Source organism: Bos grunniens, chromosome 7 (assembly GCF_055505025.1).
Source record: "Bos grunniens cultivar Pamir isolate PY7600 chromosome 7, Bosgru_T2T1.0, whole genome shotgun sequence".
Lineage (NCBI taxonomy): Eukaryota > Metazoa > Chordata > Mammalia > Artiodactyla > Bovidae > Bos > Bos grunniens.
This window is the reverse complement of record NC_141171.1, coordinates 39,768,665-39,793,171: the sequence shown is the minus strand read 5'-3', so window position 1 is coordinate 39,793,171 and position 24,507 is coordinate 39,768,665. Positions and strand designations below refer to the sequence as shown.

Sequence of the window (24,507 nt, the reverse complement as noted above, 5' to 3'; positions counted from 1 at the left end):
TCAGGAGCATAGGCCTTAAAAAGATATGTACCTCTGAGCTTGTTTCCTAGGCTCTCCTCTTAATTATCGGAATCCATTTTTAGACAGGAAGTTGCAAGCAGGCTCAATTACACTATCCCCAGCACCAGTCTGGACCTGGTTTGGGGCTTGTCTCTTGCGTGATGATTGTGCCTGAGTTGAGGGATCGAGGGCGGGAGGAGAAAGGGACGACAGAGGATGAGATGGTTGGATTCCATCACCAACTCAATGGATATGAGTTTGAGTAAACTTCGGGAGTTGATGATGGACAGGGAGGCCTGGCGTGCTGTGGTTCATGGGGTCGCAAAGAGTCAAACACGACTCAGCGACTGAACTGAACTGAGGTCCTCCGGTAGGCGGAAGGCAGGCAGCCAAATTGCCATGGTGCAGCCCACTTGGGCGGAAGAGCAGGAAACGGAGCCTTCGTTGGCTCTGCTGAGAGGTGCTGCATTCAGAATAATCCCTCCCATAGCTGCAGACAGGCGCCACAAGTTTAGGGCGTTTCCGCCCAGTTTGACCCAGGTGCTCCCAGAACGAAAACAATCTAGGGCGCAGCCTCAACCAAAGCACGTCTCGGGGCAGTGACTGCTCCGCGGGGACAACTGCGTGGTGGAGGGCGGGGCCATTCCTGACGTCACGTGGAACCCGCCCCTTAGGGGTGGAGAGGGAGCGCGGGAGCTCTGTTACGCAGGCGCGTTCGCCTGGTGTGGGCGGTGCTAGAGGCTGCCGGGGGGTTGTAGGGAGACGGCGCGGCCGCCATTTTGTAGGGTGTTTGTCGCAGCTACTGGAGAGAGAAGACGGCGGTTTGCCGACAATTCGCGGCCAAAGGGCCTTTTGTTTTTGCAGAGGTAAGGCTTCGGGCAGTGTGCTCTGGGCTGGGCGGCTTCCCGGTTTTGTAAGTCTCGAAGCCAGGTGTCGGAAAAACGACGGGATTCGGGGCCTCGGCGACCGGGGTGCGTTTGGGACACAGCTCTGCTTGTGACATTTAAAACCTAAAGTTGCCCAGGCGTCATAGTAGATTTAAAATCTTAGGGATAAAAGGCCTCGGCTCTGCCGCTAGGTTTTTTCAGAGCACCCAGGCCTCTCGCATCATGGCTGCTTAGGCCGTGCTTCGTCCCGCCGGTCAGAGTGAGTACCTGTCAGGAACCCTTCTAGAACCGCCTGGAGCAAGTATACTCCTAGGTCAAGCCTTCCCGTGGGTGCCTGGCCTCAGCTGTTGGTAGCGTTCGGGGATTTTCCGGGGTCAAATCTCTTGAGTGCGCCAAAGGCCCTGGCCAGGTGCCCTGGCGGATAGGCTGGGACTGTGGACTGGGCGTCCGAGGAACTGCAAGTCTGCGAGTCCAGGCGGTAGAATTTAGCTCGTGCTTATGAGATGTAAATAGGAGAGACTCAGCCATTGTGCAAACTTTTTAAAGTGGAGCGTGTCATTATTGCAGCAGATTTGCATTTCTGTTGCTTTTGAATCACATTGTCCTTGATTACTTAAGCAACCGTAGTATGCTTATCCTGTCCTTTGCAAACAGCAGTCCAAACTGACCGGGTCAATCTCCTGATCTCATTTTATAGCTATCTTTATATGCTTGTGTTCCATACATACACCTTCAGGCTTTTTGTTACCAGTTACGTCCCTCTTGGAGCCATCTAATCATAACTTTAACCTTTATAGATATTTTAAAACCATATATATAGATGTAAATTTGTTGGGTAAAATAGAGTGTTAAAGGCAGTAGAGAATCAGGTTTCCAAGAGGGATATAAGCATATCTGATGTTTTTTGTATTTGGTGTTTTTATTGGAAGATGTCTAATGATTCTAACATGTAGAGTTCTTTATTAAGTAGAGGTAATGCAATAATTCTAGGGGGTGGGTTTTTGTTTTTGTTTTTTTTGTTTTGTATGTGAAGGAACTTAATTTGTGTAACCTGGGTCTGGGATTCTTTTCTTGGCCTCCTGAGGAAATATTTCTGAAGAGTAGTGAAGGAGGGCTTCCTAACAGACGAATTAAAATGAAAGTAGTGAACTTGGCTAGAGAAATAAAAAACTTTGGGTCTCCCAAGTCTCTCATTTTAATATTTTCACATTGATAACTGGTTATATAAGAATTATGTTTTGTTCACAGGTGAGCCAGTTATGACTGGCTGACAGTAGAAGGAAAAAAGCTGCAGCAGACATGTTTTGCAAAAACTACGTGTATTAGTCATAATAATAAGCATCAATCATCAGATGGGATTTTGCTTGGTATGATTTAAGAATGCTTAACTAAGCAGTTTTTTTTTTTTTTTAACTAAGCAGTTTTAAAGTTCCTATGTGATTAAAATACAATTGGGGTAATCAAAGGGTCAGAAGAATTCCACTAAAAATACAGTTCTTTTTATGGCTTTTCTGATGGTCTTTTTTGCTCCTTAATTTGTAGTGTGGTTTATTTCAGTTTCCCATATTCAGATGACCTATGAATATGTCATAGGTCAAATCCAAATGCTCACATACCAATTTCCAGTGAGAACCCTAACTAGAGTTGTAGAGTTTGTTGGACTTAACCAGTGCCTTGTCTTCCTTTTTTTGTTGTTTTTTTTTTTTTTTTTTTTGTCTTCCTTTTTTGAAGCAAGCTAAAAGAGAAGCTACATATCAGAAGTATGTGTGATGGGCATAGCGTTAGAATCAGCAAGAGAAGTGAGTTAAAAGATCTGAATATTAGTGGCTTCAGGCTCTGATGGCATTTTACCTATATTTTACCTATATTAGGAAATACCTCCCAGGAGATGCCTCATTTCAAAATCTTTCTTAAACCATTTGAAATCATTTAAGTTGTGTTACTTGAATTCATTTGCTTGTTACTGAGTCATTTGGTCAAACTGAAGGAGGTTAACTAAGCTGGCTTTGCTCCAGTTTACCTTTTTCAGCTCCTTGCTGGGTTGTGAAACTCACGGCCTTCAACAGAGTTTGGACATCTGTTAAAAACAAATCTGCTTTGTGAAAGAGCTAAGATGTGGAGAGGCAGATAGGGATGACTTGTTAGAATACAGATCCTGAAAAACCTAATGAAGTTTGTAGGTTGCTGTCTGATTTCAGTGTGACCATACGCATCCTTACACATTCATTTTCTTAGTCACGCGAGATCTACAACAGATAGGTTTAATTTTAAGAAGGCTGTAGGATGATCTGAAAATAAACTTGTGGTTAGAAGAAATGAGTTCATAAAAATTTTTATTGCTCTTCAGGTTCTCAGTTGAATACTGTGTTCTATTCACACCCCGAGTTCTATTCAAAGCTGAGAGTCATTCTCAAGATTTAGAGAATAGAACTCTTGAGTGTTTGAGAAAAAGGATCTGCATTAGTGGCTCTTTACCTTTAAAACAAAATCATCTCCTGTATTAGTATCCCTAAGTATTTCTCTGACTTCAGTTATTTGTGTTACAATGTTTTGCCAAAGATGCATGATACTTGTTTTAAACTAGCTCACCTTTACAGTTAACATCAATAACCTACAGTTTGATAATAGCAATAATTTAAGAGGTTAGTAGCAATTTACCATAGGAAAATGGTAAGAAAGCTTCCCAGATGTCGCAGTGGTAAAGCATCCGCCTGCCAAGATAGGAGACACAAGAGAAAAGACTCTAAGCCTGAATCCTGACTCTTTATTTTTAAAATAGCAGTTAGCGAATGTTAGTTGAAGACAAGCACCGAACTGAGAATTTATCCAGAAGAATTGAAAAAGAAAGTATTAAGGTCTCACATTGTTATTTAGTACCAGGATCTGTGTGCCACTTAGAATCAATCATCTGACATACCAGTGGGGTAGTGCCCCCATGCCTTGGGAAACATTACCTACAAACATTTTAGAACCTCTGCGACCCCATGTCTTGGGTGTTTTTGTATTTAATCAATATTAATGTAAAGTACTGTATTTAGTAAACAAGCCATCTGATTCCACAACTCACTTTTCATTTCCATTAACAGATGCGGCATTCCAAAAGAACTCACTGCCCTGATTGGGATAGCAGAGAAAGCTGGGGACATGAAAGCTACAGTGGAAGTCACAAACGGAAGAGGAGATCCCACAGCAGTACGCAAGAGAACAGATATTGTAAACCACATCACCAGTTTAAAGAGTCTGATTGGTAAATTAGTCTTGAACTACTACCATTTTAACACAAATAGTTTAAATGATTTGCCATTAGCTTGTATAGCTTTCATCTGTCAAATTGTTTTTATAAATCCGTCAACAAATACTCATTCATAAAGATTTCCTGAGTGCCTGTTATATGCTAGACATTACTGTGAGTAGAACAGAGTGCCTACCCTCATGAATCCATTTAGGACCTATGGGAGATAGTTGACCGAGTCTTGCTGCCAGTAACGTAGTTGTGTGAAACGAGACACAAAAGTGGTGATAGGACACACACGAGTGAAGTGAGTGATTAAAGGACCAGCAGGTGCCTTCAATTTGTATGTGAATACTAGGCAGATGTGTACATTGGGCACTTATTTAGGGCTCCACAAATGAGAGAGAATGACAGGTGGGGAGAGTTACCCAGATTAGAAAAATAGTGTGCCCTGTGAGAATGTTAACATGCTTTGGGGATTAGTTGCTTATGCTGTATTGTAGATAAGACCAGTAAATATATTTGGAATTTTTCGAAGCTTGGCTGTTTTAAGAACCATTCCTTTGCGTAGGCAGTAGCCAGTAATTTAGGGAAGGGCCGCAATAAAAATACCAAATGGCATGTGTCCTGTTTTAGTGTATTTTTACCAGTGTAAAATTTGGAGGTAATACATTTATGTAGAATTGGAGGAATTTTGTAAAGTTCCTAAATGATTAAACAAAGCCTAGGTGAGTAGTTTCTTTCATTTTGTCCTCCATGAATTTCCCTTTCTCATTTGTTTTTGTTGGTTCTATGTTTTCTCCTTGTTTTGTGCAGATGTTCCATTGGGACTGTTTGCCAGATTGCTTTCTAAATTAGCCAGCTGGGGTTACTTTAAAAAACAGTATGTAATTTTTTTCCTTTTCCATGCTAAAACAGACTTGTTCTGCAGAACAGTAAGCTTATTGGTAATCAATGCAGACTAATCATTCTTTACATTGTATGAAGAGAAAAGAGAATCTCTGCCAGGATTTCAATGACCTGAGCTAAATTAATGTACTATAGAGAATATCTGTATCCTATATTAAAATAAATACAAAATACTCTGTAAGGCATAATGTCATAATACTAATTATTCATAAGTTTATTATGCATTATGTAGGTAAAAAAGAACTGGTATGATTGATGAACAGTTCATTTATGTAATAATTAACTGTATAAACATGATTGTCCAATAACCACTAGACTAATAGTTTCTTCTTGGCACCAGAGATGTCTGGTGGTAATTTCTCTCCATAATCTGGAGTAGTCTAATAGTCTTTTTAAGATTCAAAACTTTACAAGAGTGTTTTTTAATAAAATTACTGGAAAAAATGAAAAATACAGAAACGTATAAAGGTAATCTTGATAGGATGCTAATCCCCCATTATTTGGATATAAAATTATTTCTGATTATTTTAAAAAATACCTATGTATACAAATCTTTGCCTCTCATGTTTCTTGGAAATAGATTCTAAGAAGAGACAGGATAGTTCAGAGTGTGCACTCTTAGAAGACTCTTGCTACATATTCATGTATTTTTCCAGAAAGTTTGTACCAAGTTATATTCCCTACAACTTGCTCCTTCATTCTCTCATCAGTCTTGGTTATTTTGAAATGCCAAGAATAGTGCTTTGTTATCATTTGAATTTTTAAATTTCTGTTGAGTTTGTCCTCCGTCATATATTTACTTACCACTTGAACATTATTTTTTTTAATTGTAGTTCATTTTGAACATTATTTTTGTATTCTTAGCCTTTTTTTCTATTAAAGTGTATTTTCCTTACTGATATATAAGCAGTTTTATTGTATATGAGTTATTGTACCTTTTTTCACATATATTGTGAAGTGTCTTTATTTTCCTGATTCGTAAGTAGCCTGTGAATTGCCCATTTTCTACAGGCTTGATCGGTTAATTCTGCATAGGAAAACTGATGTAGCTATGAACACTCATTTTGTATCCTTAAATGTCTTCCTGTAACATAGAGCTGTCGTTGTTTAGTGGCTAAATTGTGTCTGCAGTCTTCTGACTGCAGCCCTCCAGGCCCCTCTGTCCATGGTATTTCCCAGGCAGGAATACCGGAGGGGTTGCCATTTCCTTCTCCAGGGGTTCTTCCCAACGTGGGGACGGAACCTGTGTCTCCTGCATTGGCAGAGGGATTCTTTATTGCTGAGCTGCCAGGAAAGTCCCTGTAACCTAAGAGTATCAAACCTTACACAAGTGATTCTCAAACTGTAGTGTGAATAGGATCACCTTGGAGGTATGTTAAAAATGCATATTACCAGATTATTCAGTGAGCCTCACCTGAGGCCAGGGATCTTCATTTTAAATAATTCAGTATTTTGATATTGTTAATAAACAAACCATCCTCTGAGAAACACTGTTTTAAGCTCTTCAGGCTGGCATGCAAGATTCTGGATGATCTGTTTGCAGCTTATTTGCTTATGCATCCCTATTTGAAAATTGCTCTTGCTGAAATTATTTCCTAAGTATATGTAGACAAACTCATCTCTGAGCCACTGTGGTTAAAGTGCTCTATAAATGTAAGATGGTAATATGCCATTTTTCTCCCCTCATTTCTACTTTTTACTTTGTCCAAAGTCTGATTTCCCTTTAAGATGCAACTCTTCTCTTTTTCATGAGATTTTCCATGACCGTTTTAAGCATTTTGAGATTTTTTTCCCCTCTGTGACCCTAAGCACTCATATATAGGCTTTTGGCATTTCCTGCATTGTTGAGTCATTAATTTGTTGGCAGAGATTTTTGCCTCATATATATTTTTTATCTCCCACAGGACCTGTGTGGAAATAAAAAGGAATGAGCCTAGCCTCGTTAGTCTTGGCTATTTTGAAGAACTATTGTGAAATATTCACTGGGTGATTAGTGAATATTTTTAGAAATAAAATCAATCTGTTCATCCTGTTCACTCTGTCCATGTAGCCTTTATAATTCTGTAGATTTTGTTTATGTAATCTCTAAGCTTTGGTTGTTACAGGTTGAAGAAGTCCTCAGCTTTTTAGTTTATTCTCATGGTATTACTTCACCCTGGTGTGTGTTATTCTGAAGATTATGGTTATCAGCATCTCTAATCTCATGCACCAGTCCAGCTAAAGATAGTGTTAGTTTTTTTCTGATAAATTTTGGCTTTTTATGGGAAGGATGCCTTACAGGATTAAACAGGTGCCCTTCAGAGTATAGTAATGTCTAGCTTGATGTCGATCCCATATGGTTCCAAGCAACTGATAGACCTAAAGTCTTGCCCTAACATCCTGAGTTGTTTCTCCAGTGGCTAGAACTTAAGGCTGACACTGGAGAAAGGGGAAAAGGGGTTTCTGCATCTCCCCAGCCTGGATTTGATGCCAGCCCTGTTGAGTAGGAGTTTTAGAGATGCTTCTCCTTTACTTCTGCCTAAACCATTTAGCTCCTTTGTGAAAAAGAATGACAGCATATTCTGGGGAAAAGAAACCTATTGGTGAGGGCAATCTAGTCAACATCTGTCACTCCATTGCTTATTAGGATTATTTTAGCTGATGTGTCTGACTGGGCAGGTGTCCCCTCTCTCCCTCAGTGCTCCATGTGCATCCCTCTTGAAGCTTCACACTCTGTTGAAGAGGACTCTCATCCCAGGTAGAGAGGGGGACGGGAAACTGGGCCAATTGAATGTGTGTCTTTTTCTTTCCATCAGATCAAGGCTGCTTAACTGAAATCCATTTGCTTCCTGAGGTCCATGGCCTCTGAAATTTCTCACCAAGTTTTGTTTATGCATTTTTGCATTTCTTATGGGACAGGGTCCATATCTTTTATCAGATTTTCAAAGGGATATGTAGATTCAGAAGTTAAGCACTCTGGTACCAGGCGATGCTATTTTCCCTGAATTCTTGTTTATTTCTCACGCAGGAATGACAGGAAACTCAAAATGCACAGGGAAGCAGGGGGTTGAGTAATCCTAGGCAAGCAATTACAAGATCTTTTTCCCATTTAAGACGAATGTATTTTAGATATCTTTGGCACATGAAGCAGCCTTCAAAAACTGTGTTGTCTATTTCTCAGAGGATATAGGAAGCTCGAAATAAAGAGAGAAGATGGGATAGATGAGGTGTAAAGCTGGCACACACAGTAGAATTTAGAATGTGCTCTTCAACCATAGCAAATCATTTTCCTTCTAGGGATCTTGGTTTAGCCATCTATAAAATGAAAGCGCTGAAATACATTTGATTCCTTTTAGCTCTGATTCAGCTTTCTTGAGAGAATTCTCTGTGCCAGAGAAATCTAAAATTCACTTACATTAAGAAAGGAATCCTTTTTTGCCTGTCTCGTATTGTGTATAGTTCTGAAAAAAGGAAGAGAGCTTAGTTACAGATGGGTATATCCTAAGACTGATGAATTTCAGAAGAGCAGTTTTGTGAATTTTCTTTGGTCTTAACTTTGATCAGAAAATAAAGGGACTCTTAAGTAAGCACTGAATATGTTGAATGATTTGACTCAAACTTTATTTCTTGATAGTAGTATATATTAGTAGAAATATATGAACACATTTACTTGTTGGTTAAAGTAAAATTATTTTAAGTTTTATGAGTTAAGTATAAATTGACCCATCAGTTTGTACTTTTTTCTTTTATTGAGTTAGCTGTTTAAACCAGGAGTACTTGAGAGAATGTTTTATTTTTAACCATATTATTCTAGAATGAAGAGTGTAATTTTTAATACTTTAATGTGTTTTCAGTCATTATTTAGAAGCAAGGTCCTTGAATGAGAGAGATTATCGGGACCGGAGATACATTGATGAATACAGAAATGACTACTGCGAAAGATATGTTCCTAGACATTATCACAGAGACGTTGAAAGCAGTTTTCGAATCCACTGCAGTAAATCTTCAGTCCGAAGCAGGAGAAGCAGTCCTAAAAGGAAGCGTAATAGACACTGTTCAAGTCATCAGTCACATTCGGTATGATTCATTTTGTTTTTATTTTGGGTGGATACTTACTTGTGTGTAAAAGCTCTTATTGGGCCAATAAGTTTGGAAAAGTTTATAATACTGTATGAATGTAATTGTCTTTAAATTACTTGAATCCTTAAAGGAAGTATCAAAATTCTTACAACTAATCTGTATTTGTTGATATTAGTTAGCCCTCATTTACCTACATTTACTCATTTTCTGTAGACCAGATCATGAGTTTCATCATTTTAATATTAAAAATATTTTTATGCTTTATAACAATCTTATGAAAAGTAAAGGCACCCATCTTTTCTTTCATCTCAAACTTTTTTTCTAAAAGAAACCTATTTCCCAATACTTGGAAACAAATATAGAACGTTGCACTGGTGGATATTTAATCCTGAATATAACACAGTCCCATAACACAGTGCATCATTGTTCCAATTAGTTAGGTTGGAGTTCTGAAAGTGGGTGCCGAATGGGAAGTTAAATGTCCAAAAAGCCTGTTCTTTTTTTTAATTCACATATCTTCACTTGTTTGATAAGTAAACTGAGTTAATTATTTTCCTTCCCAAGTTTTCTTCAATAGAACTAGCATTGAACATTGAAATTAACTAGCCTTTATTGTCCCCTTATATTTTAATCGTGTATGTTTAAAAATATTGCTAAATAATTTGTTGAACTAATATTGACATTTCAAAACATTTTTCTGACAAACTAGACATCCCAACTCACAGCATATGCTATTTTATAACAAGAGATTATAGATCATGACATTTGCATTCTTTAAATTTCAGACTTCAATTAAGTCAATATTTTAAAGAGACAATTGTGTTGTTTTTTTTCTATTGCCACTTTAAGTATCTTATCTGAAAATCTGTTCCTTGCCATGTTTTTCTTCTGTAACATAAACTGTGCCCTGTGAATTTCTGGGGACTGAATTTGAAATTGCTCCTGCCAACTGTTCGTGGCCTGGTGCTTATCTGAATGCCTGAATATCTCCCCGCTGAATGAATTGCGTATTCTGCCCTGAATTCACTCTGATATATTGATTGGCTGGACGATCTTGGTGCTGCCCACTTGCCGTTCCAGAAGAGCCACCGAAGGAAAAGATCCAGGAGTATAGAGGATGATGAGGAGGGTCACCTGATCTGTCAAAGTGGAGACGTTCTAAGAGCAAGATGTATAGAATATTTTTCAACACTTTTTAAACTTTGCAGACAGAATAATCTTTTTAAGAATAGTTTGTCAGCGGGGGGCTAAAGAACTCTTCATTGCTTTTTTGTTTTGTTTTTCGTGGGTTTGTTTGTTGTTCTTTTGTATTTCTTCTTTTCTATAGAGTTTAAATATTTCTACTCTACTAAAGTTCCAAAATAATCAGTGGAATTTGAGATTAGAGCAAGAAAGATAGCTCTGTCTGAATTGTTTTTGTAACAGCTGAAAATAAAATAATTTTGAGTGCTGAAACCTTAGTTATGCTTTGATAGAGATCATTTGAAAATATTCCACACTTAAGCTTTCATTGTTTGAATAACTGATAATTTGTGCTCAGGTACTTATACTTCTTTCTCCCCCCCTCACTTTAGATGAAATCGTGGATACTTTGGGTGAAGGGGCCTTTGGCAAAGTTGTAGAATGCATTGATCATGACATGTAAGTTTGTTTTTTCTTTTTGGAATATTCTAATATTTTTGGTAGGGAAGGATCCATAATTTGGATAAAATTGAATTTAACTGGTTAACTGTGTTTCCTGGGAGGTATAAGTATTCAAAATTTCTTTTAACTGTGTATGATTTATTTACTTATGAATGTGAATTTTGATCAGGAATGTTGAACATTCTTATCAGATGGAGTCAATTGAAATTAAAGTGAGTGTTCCAGTGAGGAGTTTCTCAGAACGTAGGCCCTTAACTTTCTAAAAAAGATTTGGAGTGCTTTACCCTACTTCTGAACTGCAGAGACAATAAAGCATGGCTAATCTTGGTTCAAAAACCTTTATTTCCAAAAGATATTATTTGCACATTAGGGTCAGCTTCTTAAACTATGAAGAAATTACTTAAAGCCTACAGAATAAAGTTCAGATTGAGTTATAATAACCTTTTTGTTACTTGATATCCTTTCTGCTTCATTTTTCATGTTTTGCTCTAGAATATGTATTCTGTGGTTGCAAGTTTTTTTGTAAGTGAAACTTGTAAAACTGTTGAGTGAAAAGTGCACATTTTTAAATTGACATCTAACTTTCTCATCATAAAATAACTGAGGGTATAATTTCCAGATTATTTTAAGTGTTGATTTTTTTTAGTAAACATGTATCCTTATGTTTGGGGGAATGTAAGTACAATAGCTTCATGCTTCCTGTCATCCAGGAACAAACTTTTCTTGACTACTTAGAAATGGTTTTTCCTTGAACTTATTTTTACTCCACTTTTCATAAAGAACATTTTCCTGAATGTCTTGTTTTATCACCCTTTTCTCTCTACCACAAAAATGTGAACATAAAGTAACATTTTAAGATATTTTGAAATACTTTGACTTAGTGAAAGTGTTAGTCATTCAGTTGTGTCCAACTGTTTGTGACCCCATGGAGTGTAACCTGCCGGGCTCCTCTGTCCATGGAATTCTCCAGGCCAGGAATACTGGGGTGGGTAGCCATTCCCTTCTCCAGAGGATCTTCCCAACACAGGGATCGAACCCAAGTCTCCTGCATTGCAGACCAATTCTTTACCATCTAAGCTATTGGGGAAACCCCACTTTGACTTATCAAGGTTGCTAAAATAATCCAAAGAATTCCTATGTATTCTTCACCCAGATTCCACAAATGTTAACATTTTATAGTATTTACTCTTTCATTCTCTATATTTGCATATTATGTGTATTTTCAAATTTTGTCTACTAATTTACAGGTTAGATTCAGATTTCACTAGTTGTCCCATTAAAATTTTCTTAAAATATCTTGAGATTCCAAGACTTGAGTATTTGAGACACTCCAGTTAATAGTACTCAATTTGATCAAGTACACAAAGATCTGTTACAGATTTTCATACTAGACCTAAAATGGGTTTCACAAGGTGGCTCAATGGTAAAGAATCTGCCTGCAATACAGGAGACCTGGGTTTGATCCTTGGGAGGGGAAGATCCCCTGGAGGAGGAAATGGCAACCCACTCCAGTATCCTTGCCTGGAAAGTCCTATGGACAGAGGAGCCTGGCGGGCTATAGTCCATGGGGTTGCAAAGAGTCAGACACAGCTAAGCACTCACCACGCATGGTTACTACAGTAGCATTAACTAACACTGTTACCCATCTTTCATTTTTATAGCTATATTAGCCCTTAGAAAACTTGGCTGTACAATTAAACAGATGAGACAAGAAGTTTTGTCATAGCAGTTTTATAGTAATTCTTTTTTTAAATCCATTTATTTTTAATTGAAGGATAATTGCATTACAATGTTGTGTCGGTTTCTTCCATACATCAACATGGATCAGCCATAAGTATACATAATGTCTTCTCCCTCTTGAACTTCCCTCCCCATCCCACCCTTCTAGATTGTCACAGAGACCCCGGTTTGAATTCCCTGAATCATACAGCAAATTCCCACTGGCTATCTGTTTTACATATGGTAGTGTATATGTTTCCATGCTACCTATAGTGATTCTTTTAAGCCTTGAGATATATGCATCATAGATTTTATAATCATCAAAATAATTTTTGAATGATTTACCAGCCTATAACTTCATTAGGGCCTTCTTAAGCGAATTGGAAAGATTTGCTATCCAGCCACTAGAAAAATTTGTTTGCCTCAAAGATTTTTTTTTTTTGACATCCTAGGGCACATACCTTGCCATACTAATCTTCACATCCATGAGGTTTTCTTTTCTAACATGAAAAGGCTATAGTGAAGAAAACAGGTTTGAATGCTGGCTTGTCTTCAAAAAGGTCAGCTTTAGGAAAGAGGACAAAAGGAAGTTGCAGATTTGGAAACCTTTTTCCTCAAAATCATTCAGAGCTGTATCTTTGCGGGGGCGTGGAGGTGGCCTCCTCACATGGCTTGCAAGATCTCAGTTCATCATCAGTGATCATACCTGAACCCATGGCAGTAAAAGCCTGTGTCTTAACCACTTGACCATCACTTCCCTCTATACTTTGTAGGAAGTATTCCTTGGTGGCTCAGTTGGTAAAGAATCTGCCTGCAGTGCAGGAGACCTGGTTCAGTCTCTGGGTCCGGAAGATCCCCTGTAAGAGCATGGCAACCCATTCTAGTATTCTTGCCTGGAGAATCCCGTGGACAGAGGAACTTGATGGGCTACGGTCCATAGGGTCACAAAGAGTTGGACACGACTAAAGCAGCCTAGCACACACGTGCACATGGACGCCCAGTCTAAAGCACACTGCCCTAGATTGTAGCTGTTTCTACCTGTTGGCATCCCTGAATGAACTAAACATTGTTTCGGCTTCATGACTTAATGATGGTGTTTCCTTTGCTGGAATTTTCTCCCAAATCTAATGAATTGACAGTTAGTTGTCTTTCAGGGCTCAGTTGTGTGTCTCCTCCTTTCTGAAGATGTCTAAACTCCCCTAACCCCAATCAATAGGTTCTTTCTTCTGTCTACTCCATATCAAGCACTTGTAACCTTTATGATAAGTTGTTTGTGTCTGTCTTTTCCATTAAACTGAGATACATAGGACAAGCCTTTTTAATCACTAATACCTGTGTACCGTCTGTCACAGTCAGTCTCTTATCAGTCTCTCTTAGTGAATGACCAAATGCTTTCAGCAGTAGTATATTCTGTTCAAGGTTTATATTTTTATCCTCCTCTAAAAGGGGGGGAAAAAATCTCAGTAAATTTAAACTTTTGGAAACAAATATTAGCATTCACAGGTATTAAGAGAATCATCACTCCATGTAAAGTGAATTTTGTTAAAATGCTTTAAAAAAAAAAACATTAATAAGGAGCTGCTATAACATGCCCTGAAAGATTATTTTAGGACACATGTCTTCAACCACCTCCTGTACATTTATCATTTTCATTTTGTTTTTAAGGGATGGCATACATGTAGCAGTGAAAATTGTAAAAAACGTGGGACGATATCGTGAAGCAGCTCGTTCAGAAATCCAAGTATTAGAGCATTTAAATAGTACTGATCCCAATAGTGTTTTGTAAGTATAAACTTGGAACTGTGATCCATCACGTTACATGAAATAATCAGAGTTCTATAAACTGAATCATTTTTATTTTGATCTGTTTTAGCCGATGTGTCCAGATGCTAGAATGGTTTGATCATCATGGTCATGTTTGTATTGTATTCGAACTCTTGGGACTTAGTACCTATGATTTCATTAAAGAAAATAGCTTTCTGCCATTTCAAATTGACCACATCAGGCAAATGGCATATCAGATCTGCCAGTCAATAAATTGTAAGTACACTTTCTTAAATTTTTAAATACCAATAAAGTTTTTATTATATAAGTAACATATCAAAGCATTGTCGTTAAAACTGCACATATTACAAGATGAAATTGCTTTTGATTCCTACGTCTATCACCACTCCTCCCTTCCCGCAATATAGATTAAATTTGTGAGTGAAACTAATAATGTCTTTTTGTTCTTTTGTAGTTTTGCATCATAATAAATTAACCCATACAGATCTGAAGCCTGAAAATATTTTATTTGTGAAGTCTGACTATGTAGTCAAATATAATTCTAAAATGGTAAGTTAAAGACTTGTGTTAATTTCGGTAGTTATCTTTAAAATTAATTTAGCTTGATACGATGCTTGGATGAGAAATTTTACCTCTAAGACTTATTATATCCTGGTGTTTAACCCAAAAAGGGTAATCCTTTGCCTTTCTCAAGGGGTTATATTGAAAATCAAAAAGGCAATTCACGGGCAAGCCTTTTGGAATAGTGCTGTAAAGTGTTTTATATATTGAACTTTGTGTTTACTCAACTGTTTTCTAGAAACGTGATGAACGCACACTGAAAAACACAGATATCAAAGTTGTTGACTTTGGAAGTGCAACATACGATGATGAACATCATAGTACTTTGGTATCTACACGGCATTACAGAGCTCCAGAGGTCATTTTGGGTCAGTAGACACCAGACTTCCTGATACTTTAATTGGAAAAGATATTTTTGTTCTCTACAGTTTCTATTGTGGGGGCCAGGTAGTGGGTGGATAGCTATGATTTTCTTAGTAGTGTACAGAAAATGTTTTCTGTTTCCATAAAAGCTGTCTGGTCATTGCTATAATTATTTTTCCTGAGTGGGAATAATATACCATCTGTAAAGATATTCCAAGTGGTCGTTATTTTTGAACACGTCAGTCTTACGTGATCATAAGAGAACAAGTTCTGTTGGCTTAATGACATCATAGTGTGGTTTTTGAAATGATGGGAACACCTATTTTTGTCTCATCACTAGAGCTTGGTGGTAATGAAAATGCTGAAGATCTAGTGGGCATACATCTGTGTGCAGGGTGGATGATAAGAGGGAGCTTAGGGAAAGAGCATCTTGTGCCTCAAAATTTATGTTAGTCACCAGGTCGTGTTGATAGAGCTGGGAAGTCAGAGACGACTTTGAGGGGCTTGGAAACAGCGGGGAAAAATCAGATCAGGTGACACTGGGAGATATAATAGTTAAATGGAATAACCATAATACTTGGCTGAATGTAAGTTTCAACTGAGGTTGGATAGTAAAAAACATTTTCATGGAATCAGTCTTTTCCACTTTTTACCTTTTTGTCCAAGAAGACTGGTAGTTCAGAATAGGAGTATGAAATCAAACTAATGATGTGTTTATCTAGAGTAGAGGATTGGTAAAAGGGTAAGGAAATTAAGAATATTTTATAGAACTAGCCAGTAGAACTTGCCATGATGATAGAAGTGTTACATCTGCACTGTCCAATATGGTAGCCATTAGTAGCCGTAAGTAGACTACTGTGTACTTGCAGTGTGGCCAGTTAATTTAAATTTTAGATTTAAATAGCGATGTGTAGTTAGTGGCTACCTCATAGGACAGTGCAGGTTTAGAGCTTGTCTTTGAGGTTGATGTTACTAGGATTTCTGCTTAGTGTGGTCTGAAAGAATCTGCTTCTGTTGCAGTAGTTTAGAAAGTATGTTCATGGTTGAGGACTGAAGGGTGCAAGGAAGGTAAGAGAGAATAGTGTGGAAAGAAATGTGGGTGGAGAGGTATTTTCATAGCTTAAAAAGAGAGAAACTTGTTGGAACATCCCCAGCAGTTAAGTGGTTAAGATTCTGCTCTTCTACTGCAGTGGGTGTAGGAAACTTAAGATCTTGCATGCTGTGCCCATGCTGTGCAGTGCAGCCAAAAAAATAAAAGATAACTTGCTGTGTTTTATCAATTTTAAGAAGCAGATTTTTGCCCACATTTTAACATTGTGGGAGAACACGAAACAATTGGCATTTCTTTCTTTGTTATTGGTATGTAAAACGGCAGTGTATCTTACACTCAGTTAATGGCCTTTTTCTAGGTTGGGTAAGATATAGTGATTCTTGGTATTGATACAGTCCCATGGGTGGCCAGGCTGTAAACAGCTGTTATAAATCCGAAACTGGCATTCTTGGTCTTTAGGAGAAGAAATGAAGAGATGGAAAGATTAGAAGCATTCATTATGTGTTTGTGTGAAGTGTTACTCCTGAAGATAAAGGCAGAATTAGATTGAAGAGGAAGATGTAAGAGGAAGACGGTTGATCTTACATCTTGGGTGTTGGTAATAAACAGAAGTTGGGAAATTCCAGTAAAACTGAATGACGTGAAATTCCAAAGAGTGTTAGAGCTAACCCATAACAGAATGAGATGATGTACAGTGGTATGCTACAGAAGGTTACAGTCATTTGCTAGAAAGCTGGACTGGGAGAAGGGAGTGGTTGCAAAAGAAAACTTTCATCTTAGGTCCAAGCTCTTAATCATTTGCAAAATTTTCATGTGTTACTGTTACTGTAAGTAGAAACAGGCTCCATCTTCCATTTGTTCAAATGATACGCCCTGTAAGGGTTAACAAAAATAACTGAATCATACCTCGCATATATCGTTTCTTTGTCTTTAAATTCAGTGATATTACTGGAAGAAATTGAAATGTTTTTTAAAGTAGGTTTTTTGTACATTATTGTATTAAATACTTAAACTTTGAAAGATGAAAACATCTGTGTGGTTTCCTCTTTTCTTTCTAATTAAATACAGACTTAAGGCTAGGTGTCTTTTTCTTTTTTGAATAATACTACTGTTGAGGGTTCTGAAGGAGAAAGTATAATATAGATCATGTATAGACAATCTGAAAGTACATATAGAGATACCTCTGTGTGGACTTTTAAATGACTGTGTAATTCCGCTCATGGGTGCTTAGAATATTTGTAATATCTATTATAATTCCTACATAATTTATGTAGTACAGTATTTCTTTTAATGGAAACTAGAAACGCAGATACCAAGCTGATAATTGATAGGGGGTTAGTAATTACATTCTGAGGATAATTGTTGATCTGTATTTGCATTAATAAAATGTAAAGTTTCATAGAACAGCCATGAACTGGATATAACAGAGTTCCTCTTTGCACAAGCAATTAAAAGACTATGAAACATTTGCTAGTGTCTCTTGTTTTACATAAAAAGCCTCTTCCCCTAGGTTAAAATACTATAATTTGATATAAGGATATGGAGGACTCAAAGGATACTGAATAATGTTTGATATAAAACTAAAAACGTAAGCTGTGGATTTACTATCATTCTTCTAAATGGGCTGTATAAAGAGAGCACCCACACAGGAAAAGATTTAGTGTATTAACAGTTAAATTGTTACATAATAAAATGCTTGGTTTTGTTTTTAAATAGCTTTAGGTTGGTCTCAGCCTTGTGATGTTTGGAGCATAGGTTGCATTCTTATTGAATATTACCTTGGTTTCACAGTCTTTCAGGTATGTATTTACTAAATGTTATTTACTAATTCTTTGCTTTATGTATGTATGTATGTATTTTCGGCTGCACTGGGTCTTCATTGCTCTATGTACAGGCTTTCTCTAGTTATGGTGAGCAGGGGTTCCTCTAGTTGCACGGCTCTATAGTGAGCTTTAAATGTTAAAGGCCTGTTGAAGTTTTGGTTTCTGTTTTGAAAAGTTGCCATTGTGTGTCAGTATTCTTAAGATTAAAATTTGCATATGCAAAGTAGTCATCCTCTAAAACCATAATGGAATGAAATACTACTCTGAGTGAATGGTCATAATTCACTCTGCATGTGATTGGAGATTTTAAACATATGGTTCCTATTGAATACGAAAAACATGGTTCATGTGAATGTGATCCATTTTTTGTGTGTGTGACATGCTTTCATAAATTTAAATTAGTGTATCTGTGGTCAGTTTTCATTCAGTTCCGGTTATGTTGCACTTGTTTTTTAAAAGAATTCAGAAACAGTACGTTGTATTAAGCATCTGTGACATGTTAGGCACATTTCTAAGCACTATGTGTACAAAAATGAAGACAATATCTCTGTCCTCAAGAAAGTCATACACAAGATAGATAATGCAAGAACTGTGAAGAGTATAATGTGCTATTTGTTAAAATGGAACAATGTAAAAAGTGTGGTGGAAACCCAGAAACGGAACAGTTAAGTTTCCTTAGAGAAGGCATCACTGAGGAGTAGAGAGTTTAGTCCATGCTATGAGGAGGAGTAGGAGTTTGTCATAAAGCTAGAGAGTGTGTGATGGCCATATCAGGAAGAAGAAATTGTGTTCATAAATGCAGCAGGCATACAGAAAGGTACTCTAGTTGAGGAAGAATGAATAGTGCTATCAAGTGTTTTGGATACATAGAAAAATAGTGTCAATAGGCAAGTACTGACACTTGTAGTGTACTTGTTTGCCATAGAAAGATATTTGTTTTACCCTACAAGTCAGTTCAGTTCAGTCCCTCAGTCATGTCCAACTCTGCAACCCCATGGACTGCAGTGTGCCAAGCTTCCCTGCCCTCCTAAAGCTTATTCAAATACATGTCTATTGAGTCAGTGATAAAATTCAACCATCTCATCCTCTGTCGTCCCCTTCTCCTGCCTCCAATCTTTCCCAGCATCAGGGTCTTTTCCAATGAGTTAGTTCTTCGCTGATCCTACAAGTCAGTGGTTTCCAGATACAGACTGGTCTAAAATGAAAACGATTTTGTAGAGTTGCCATTCTGGCTTTCAAGTAGAAATTATCCCTCTTTGTTTTTTGTTGTTTGGTGGTTTTGTTTTTTGGTGTTTTTTTAGTATTAAAATGTCCCTTTTATGAGATAATAGTTATTTTTAAAAAGATAAAAGCCCTTACTTGGCAAAGTAAAAGGGCGAAAATGTTATTTAGGTCTCCACATTTTTTCCTCATGATTTTACTTAATATCTGAAAGCTCAAACTCTTGAAAGCTTCAAGTGGTGTAACATTGAAGAACTTGAAATAGGGTTGTAATATGATCAAAGTATGTTCTGGGCAGGGTGAGGGCTGTTAGGGAGTTCCTGGCTAATTCTGTCAAGGTTGATTTGAGGTTATGACAGTGCAGGATGAGGAGGAAGCTGCGATGAATTAAAAGTCATTTAGGTGGCTGTTGCAGAATACATGTGTTTACTGCTATGAGGCACTTCATGCTTTTGTCTGATCTGTAGCGAGCTTGTTAAAAGTACTCTAGATTAAAGTGATATCTAGAAAGTCGCTATTGCATCACTCCTAGGAGGTGGTATCTGACTTTGTGGTAGTAAGCTGTAGGGCCAAGGAAAAAGCTGAGCACAGTGCATGCTTTCTTCATTCTGACACATAAAAATTTTTTCAAATGGTTTTACAATTATAAATCACTGGGATCTTAAGCATGGATTATTAACTTTGGTTTGAGATTCGGTTTATATTTGGATTCTACCCTCCAAAATGTCTTCAGCTAAGGTGCTTTGTGAAGATATGGAGCTTGTATTATTTATTCCTGTCATGAATTAAGAATATCATTTTGAAAGCAGTGTGCTAGGCACAGTAGTTAATGGGTTTAAAAAGCATTGCTCACAGACTGCTCTCCAGAGGTTGGCAAACTGTATCCTGCCTGATGCCTGCTTTAAACAATGAAAAAGAATATGTGATAAAGACCATTTGTGACCATCCAAGCCTAAAATATTTGCTATCTGGTCTTTTATAGAAAAATTGCCAGCCTCTGCTCAAGGAGTGTATTATTTCAGCTGTCAGTTTAACAGTTTATTCTACTTTAGCCAAAACTCTGTTACTATGTAATTTAAGAATAAAACTTTTTCACTTGGATTCACAGCTCAAGTTTCCTCATTTACGAACTATATACTATTGAGCTAGTATCTTGAAAGTCATGTTCCCACATACTTAGCTCTGGGTTGTAAGAATTACTGGGATTGTATTTTTATTATCTAGGATTAGGAAGTGTTACAGGGTTGCTATCCATTCAGTAAATGGAGGTTAGTTAAGCAGCTGATAAAATGAGACAGATTTTTGGTAATCTTCCCCAGGCATCTTAGACACTGCAATAAATACAAATAAATAAGGAAAAACTGTTCAGTTTTACATTAAACAAATTATTCAGACTTTGTAAATCAACTCTATGTCAATAAAATACATTTTAAAAACCTATTCACCATCTGCTATACAGCCCTTACTGATCCAATTCAGAAAGACTTCAGTTTTACTGGGCTTGTATTAGATAATACAGCTCATGCAGTTATAGTCCTCTGAAATGGAGTGTAATATGAATTGTATAATTGTCTAACCTGGTCCTTTTACAGAAGCACTGTTTTGTTTCCCTTTATTGCATGTACAGAAATGGAACGTGCTAAGTTTCTTTTTCCTACTTTTTTTTAGACTCATGATAGTAAAGAGCACCTGGCAATGATGGAACGAATATTAGGACCCATACCAACACACATGATTCAGAAAACAAGGTATGTTTCTTAAGATTAAAGCCCTTGGGTGCATACAGTGGCCTGTATTCAAACTACAGAAAATCCATCTTTGTTTGTGGATTTTTTTTTCATGAAGTCAAGTTTTTTGAAAAGTAATGCAGTGTTTACTTTGTGATCTAGTAAATAAAATGGTGTTTTTATACTCAGGCTAACCTTTGCATAAATGTTTTCCTAGGTCAATACAAAAATAATACATGGAGTAGTAAAAAGACCTTGATTTGGAATCATATCAGTCTTAGTTTGAATTCCACACTTTTGCTAACTAGCTCTATGTCTTTGGATAAGATATTATATAAGAGGTTTCAAAACATAGCTTTATCACAAGTCACCCATAGAATTGTTAAAGATTTTCAGCCTCATTCCACATCTAATGACATCAGAATTTACACAAATGGTTATAGGAACCTGGTTTTAAAGCTGGCATTGTTACACATGTGGTATTTGGGAACAACTTAGGTGGGATACTAAAACCTTATAGGGTACAAGATTAAGAAAGATATAGTTTAAGATATCTGATAAATAATTATTGTTGAGATATTTAGAAATTGTGTGCTTATGTATATAGAGAGAGCTGCTTATGGTTCAGGGTTCTGTCTGTTACCCCTGTTCTCTGGTAAGGGCAGGGTAAGCATGTGAATCTTTTTTTAAACTAACCAAGACTTCTCTTTCCTGTAGAAAACGCAAGTATTTTCATCATAATCAGCTAGATTGGGATGAACATAGTTCTGCTGGTAGATATGTTAGGAGACGCTGCAAACCATTGAAGGTAAGAAAAAAAAAAGAATTAAATTTTTTTTTTTAACTTTTTAACTATTTTTTAATGTCCTTCTTTAACATCTTTTTTCTCCTCAGGAATTTATGCTTTGTCATGATGAAGAACATGAGAAACTGTTTGACCTAGTTCGAAGAATGTTAGAATATGATCCAGTGAAAAGAATTACTTTGGATGAAGCATTGCAGCATCCTTTCTTTGACTTATTAAAAAAGAAATGAAATGGAAATCAGTGGTCTTACTATACTTCTCTAGAAGAGATTACTTAAGACTGTGTCAGTCAGCTCAACATTCTAATATTTTTGTAAACATTAAATTATTTTGTACATTTAAGTGTAAATACTGTATGTTTTGTATCAATAGCATAATTATCTTATTAAGCAAACATGGTCTTGATAATGAATGAAATATAAAAGCTAAAATTTTTCTTTTTTGAGATTAATTACCATTTTTAAAAACCTTTGGAATATCCTTTGTGTCCAGTGATAATTGTGATTGATCTTGTGTTTTGTACATGAAAGTTGACTCTTTGAAGTGATTTTTTTTCTTTTTTTTTTTTTTTTTTTGAGTAAAAGAAAATCTTGACTACTTCATTCTTAAATGACTATACCTCACACTTTTAATTTTTTTTTCTGTAGTTGTTGAACAGGTAATAAGTATTATTAACTCTCAGTAGGAAGATATTAGAAACCAGATCCCATAGGAAATGTTTGCTGTTGAAATTTCATTAAATTTTAAGTACTGTGTTCTGTTTCCTTGGGTGATGTCAGTGGTGGTAAGTAGCATGGAAAGACATCAACTTGTGCATCGTGATAGGTTAAGGAAACCACATACACCCTTCATTTAAGATTAAATGGGAAGTTAGCTTGGAAAGCCCTATTTTCCAATGGCTATTTATATCACAAACATAGGAATAGAAGTTCTGATTACTGAGGTTTTTAATGCCAAATCTTCAGGTGTTGAAATTGCTAGTATCTATTTCCTTATCATTTGAAGTATAAATACTTGAACCTCAGCCTATGAGACTTTAAGGTTATTATTAAGCAGCTTATATTTATGTTAATCTTTATTGGGGGGAAAAAAAAAACATGATTTGAATGGAAAACACTTGGATAAGAAAACTGCAGTTTTCAGACCCTAGCTAACATGACCTTTTTGTTTGCCTGAAGGTATTTTTCCTTATTATTACCAATTTCACACTAAAAACGATAATGGTAAATGTTAGTTTAAAAAAAAAAAAAGCCGTTGATCAGTCTGCAAGGTAAAAATAATTTTTGTTGTAGAATTCATGATTATCCGGATACAGGTTTTTTGTTAAAGGTATCCCCATTTTTGAAGTGCCTTACCAAAGACTTGAGTTTTATTGCTTTTGAACATAAAGTGCATGTAAGTTTTAGTATGACAAATAGTGAAACCAAGGTGGGTTTCTGTATGGAATCCACTGGCAGCATTTGCACATACAGTAAAGATACATTCCTGAAGTTGGCTAGAAATTTTAAAGAGCTGAAATAAATTTTGGCAAAGCATCACTGCATAAATTATGTTAAGGCCCCTGATGCAGTCCACGTGTAATTCAACTATGTTATATGTAATAAGGTTTTTTAAAGGCGCATTTGATGAAAAGGTTTTTCCTGAACACAGTTACAGAGATTAAGGAGTCAGCCATTCTTTTAATTTCCTATTTCCATACTGCTAGTGCCACTGAACTACCTAAGCATCCAACCTTTCCCTACAAGTACTTCCGAGTTCCCAAATTAATGTTTACACTCTCCCTTATCAGAAACTCAAATTTATTTATCTGATACCAGGATATAGGAGGGAGGGGGGAAAAAATCACATTATTTCTTACTAATAATGATTGCTAATCCATTTCCTTTCTGAAAAACGTTTGCATTCTTTACTAAAGGGTACTTGCTAGTGTCTAGGCCTAATTCGTAGAAGTTTCGGAGTTAAGGTGAAACTTCAGTGAATTACGTAGAAAAAGTTAAGTGGTGCGAGGATGGTACTCCATCACATGAGTGTCTACTAATTTTTCCTGTCTTCTGGAAACACAGTTTCCTTTTTTTTTTTTTTTCCGGCTTTGCTGAGTCTTTTTTGTGGTGCAGCATGTGGGGTATTGCTGCCGAGGTAGCTCAGTGGTAAAGAATCCATCTGCCAATGCAGGAGATGAAAGTTCAGTCCCTGGGTTGGAAAGATCCACTTGAGGAGGAAATGGCAACCCACTCCAGTATTCTTGCCTGGAAAATCCTATGGATGGAGGAGCCTGGTGGACTACAGTCCATGAGGTCACAGAGTCAGACATGACTTAGTGACGGAGCCACACACATGTGAGATCTTACTAGGTTGGTTCAAAATCAGAGTTTCAGATCATGAATTGTAAATCTTATTAACTAGGTTCAAACATCATTATTAAAATATAAACCATTATTATCAACATGTTTTTACCAACAAGAAATGTTTGTTTATTCCTATAAAGTAAAAATACATGCTTTGGGATTCAGTAAATTTTTGGAAAACATTTTCCCTGCAGAAAGCTGTTGAGATGCTTAAGTCATTTGGCAAGAGGTCAGGTGAATGTGGTGGGTGAGGCAAACTTGGTAGCCCAATTATTTAACTTTTTGGAAGTGTTGGTTATGCGATGTGCAGTCGGGTGTTGTCACGGAGAAGAACTGGACCTGTTGACCAGTACCTGCTGCAGGCATTGCATTTTTC

At 36.8% G+C, this 24,507-nt stretch overlaps 1 protein-coding gene across 8 annotated transcripts; it reads left to right on the top strand.

Annotated features, from left to right (window-relative positions):
- The first annotated feature begins 760 nt into the window (after window positions 1-760).
- Window positions 761-22,221, top strand: CLK4 (CDC like kinase 4). Of its 8 annotated transcripts, XM_086411038.1 has the most exons (15): window positions 761-866; window positions 3,974-4,134; window positions 4,936-5,002; window positions 7,707-7,765; window positions 8,862-9,084; window positions 10,168-10,258; window positions 10,662-10,728; window positions 14,116-14,232; window positions 14,324-14,490; window positions 14,690-14,784; window positions 15,035-15,164; window positions 17,927-18,009; window positions 20,923-21,002; window positions 21,699-21,789; window positions 21,876-22,221. In XM_086411038.1, the coding sequence occupies exons 4-15, from the start codon at window positions 7,713-7,715 to the stop codon at window positions 22,014-22,016; spliced, it is 1,338 nt and encodes a 445-aa protein (XP_086267164.1). In that variant the 5' UTR covers window positions 761-866; window positions 3,974-4,134; window positions 4,936-5,002; window positions 7,707-7,712; the 3' UTR covers window positions 22,017-22,221. The 8 variants fall into 8 exon arrangements, with proteins under 8 accessions (XP_086267164.1, XP_086267163.1, XP_086267160.1 ...); XM_086411037.1 differs by lacking the exon at window positions 4,936-5,002; XM_086411034.1 differs by lacking the exon at window positions 7,707-7,765.
- The last annotated feature ends 2,286 nt before the right edge of the window (window positions 22,222-24,507 follow it).

Coding starts and splice junctions, on each gene's coding strand:
- CLK4 (XM_086411034.1), top strand. CDS start 4,032: ATGAAAGCTACAGTGGAAGTCACAAACGGAAGAGGAGATCCCACAGCA. Junction 14,233..14,323: donor ACTGATCCCAATAGTGTTTT/GTAAGTATAAAC, acceptor GATCTGTTTTAG/CCGATGTGTCCAGATGCTAG. Junction 14,491..14,689: donor GATCTGCCAGTCAATAAATT/GTAAGTACACTT, acceptor GTTCTTTTGTAG/TTTTGCATCATAATAAATTA.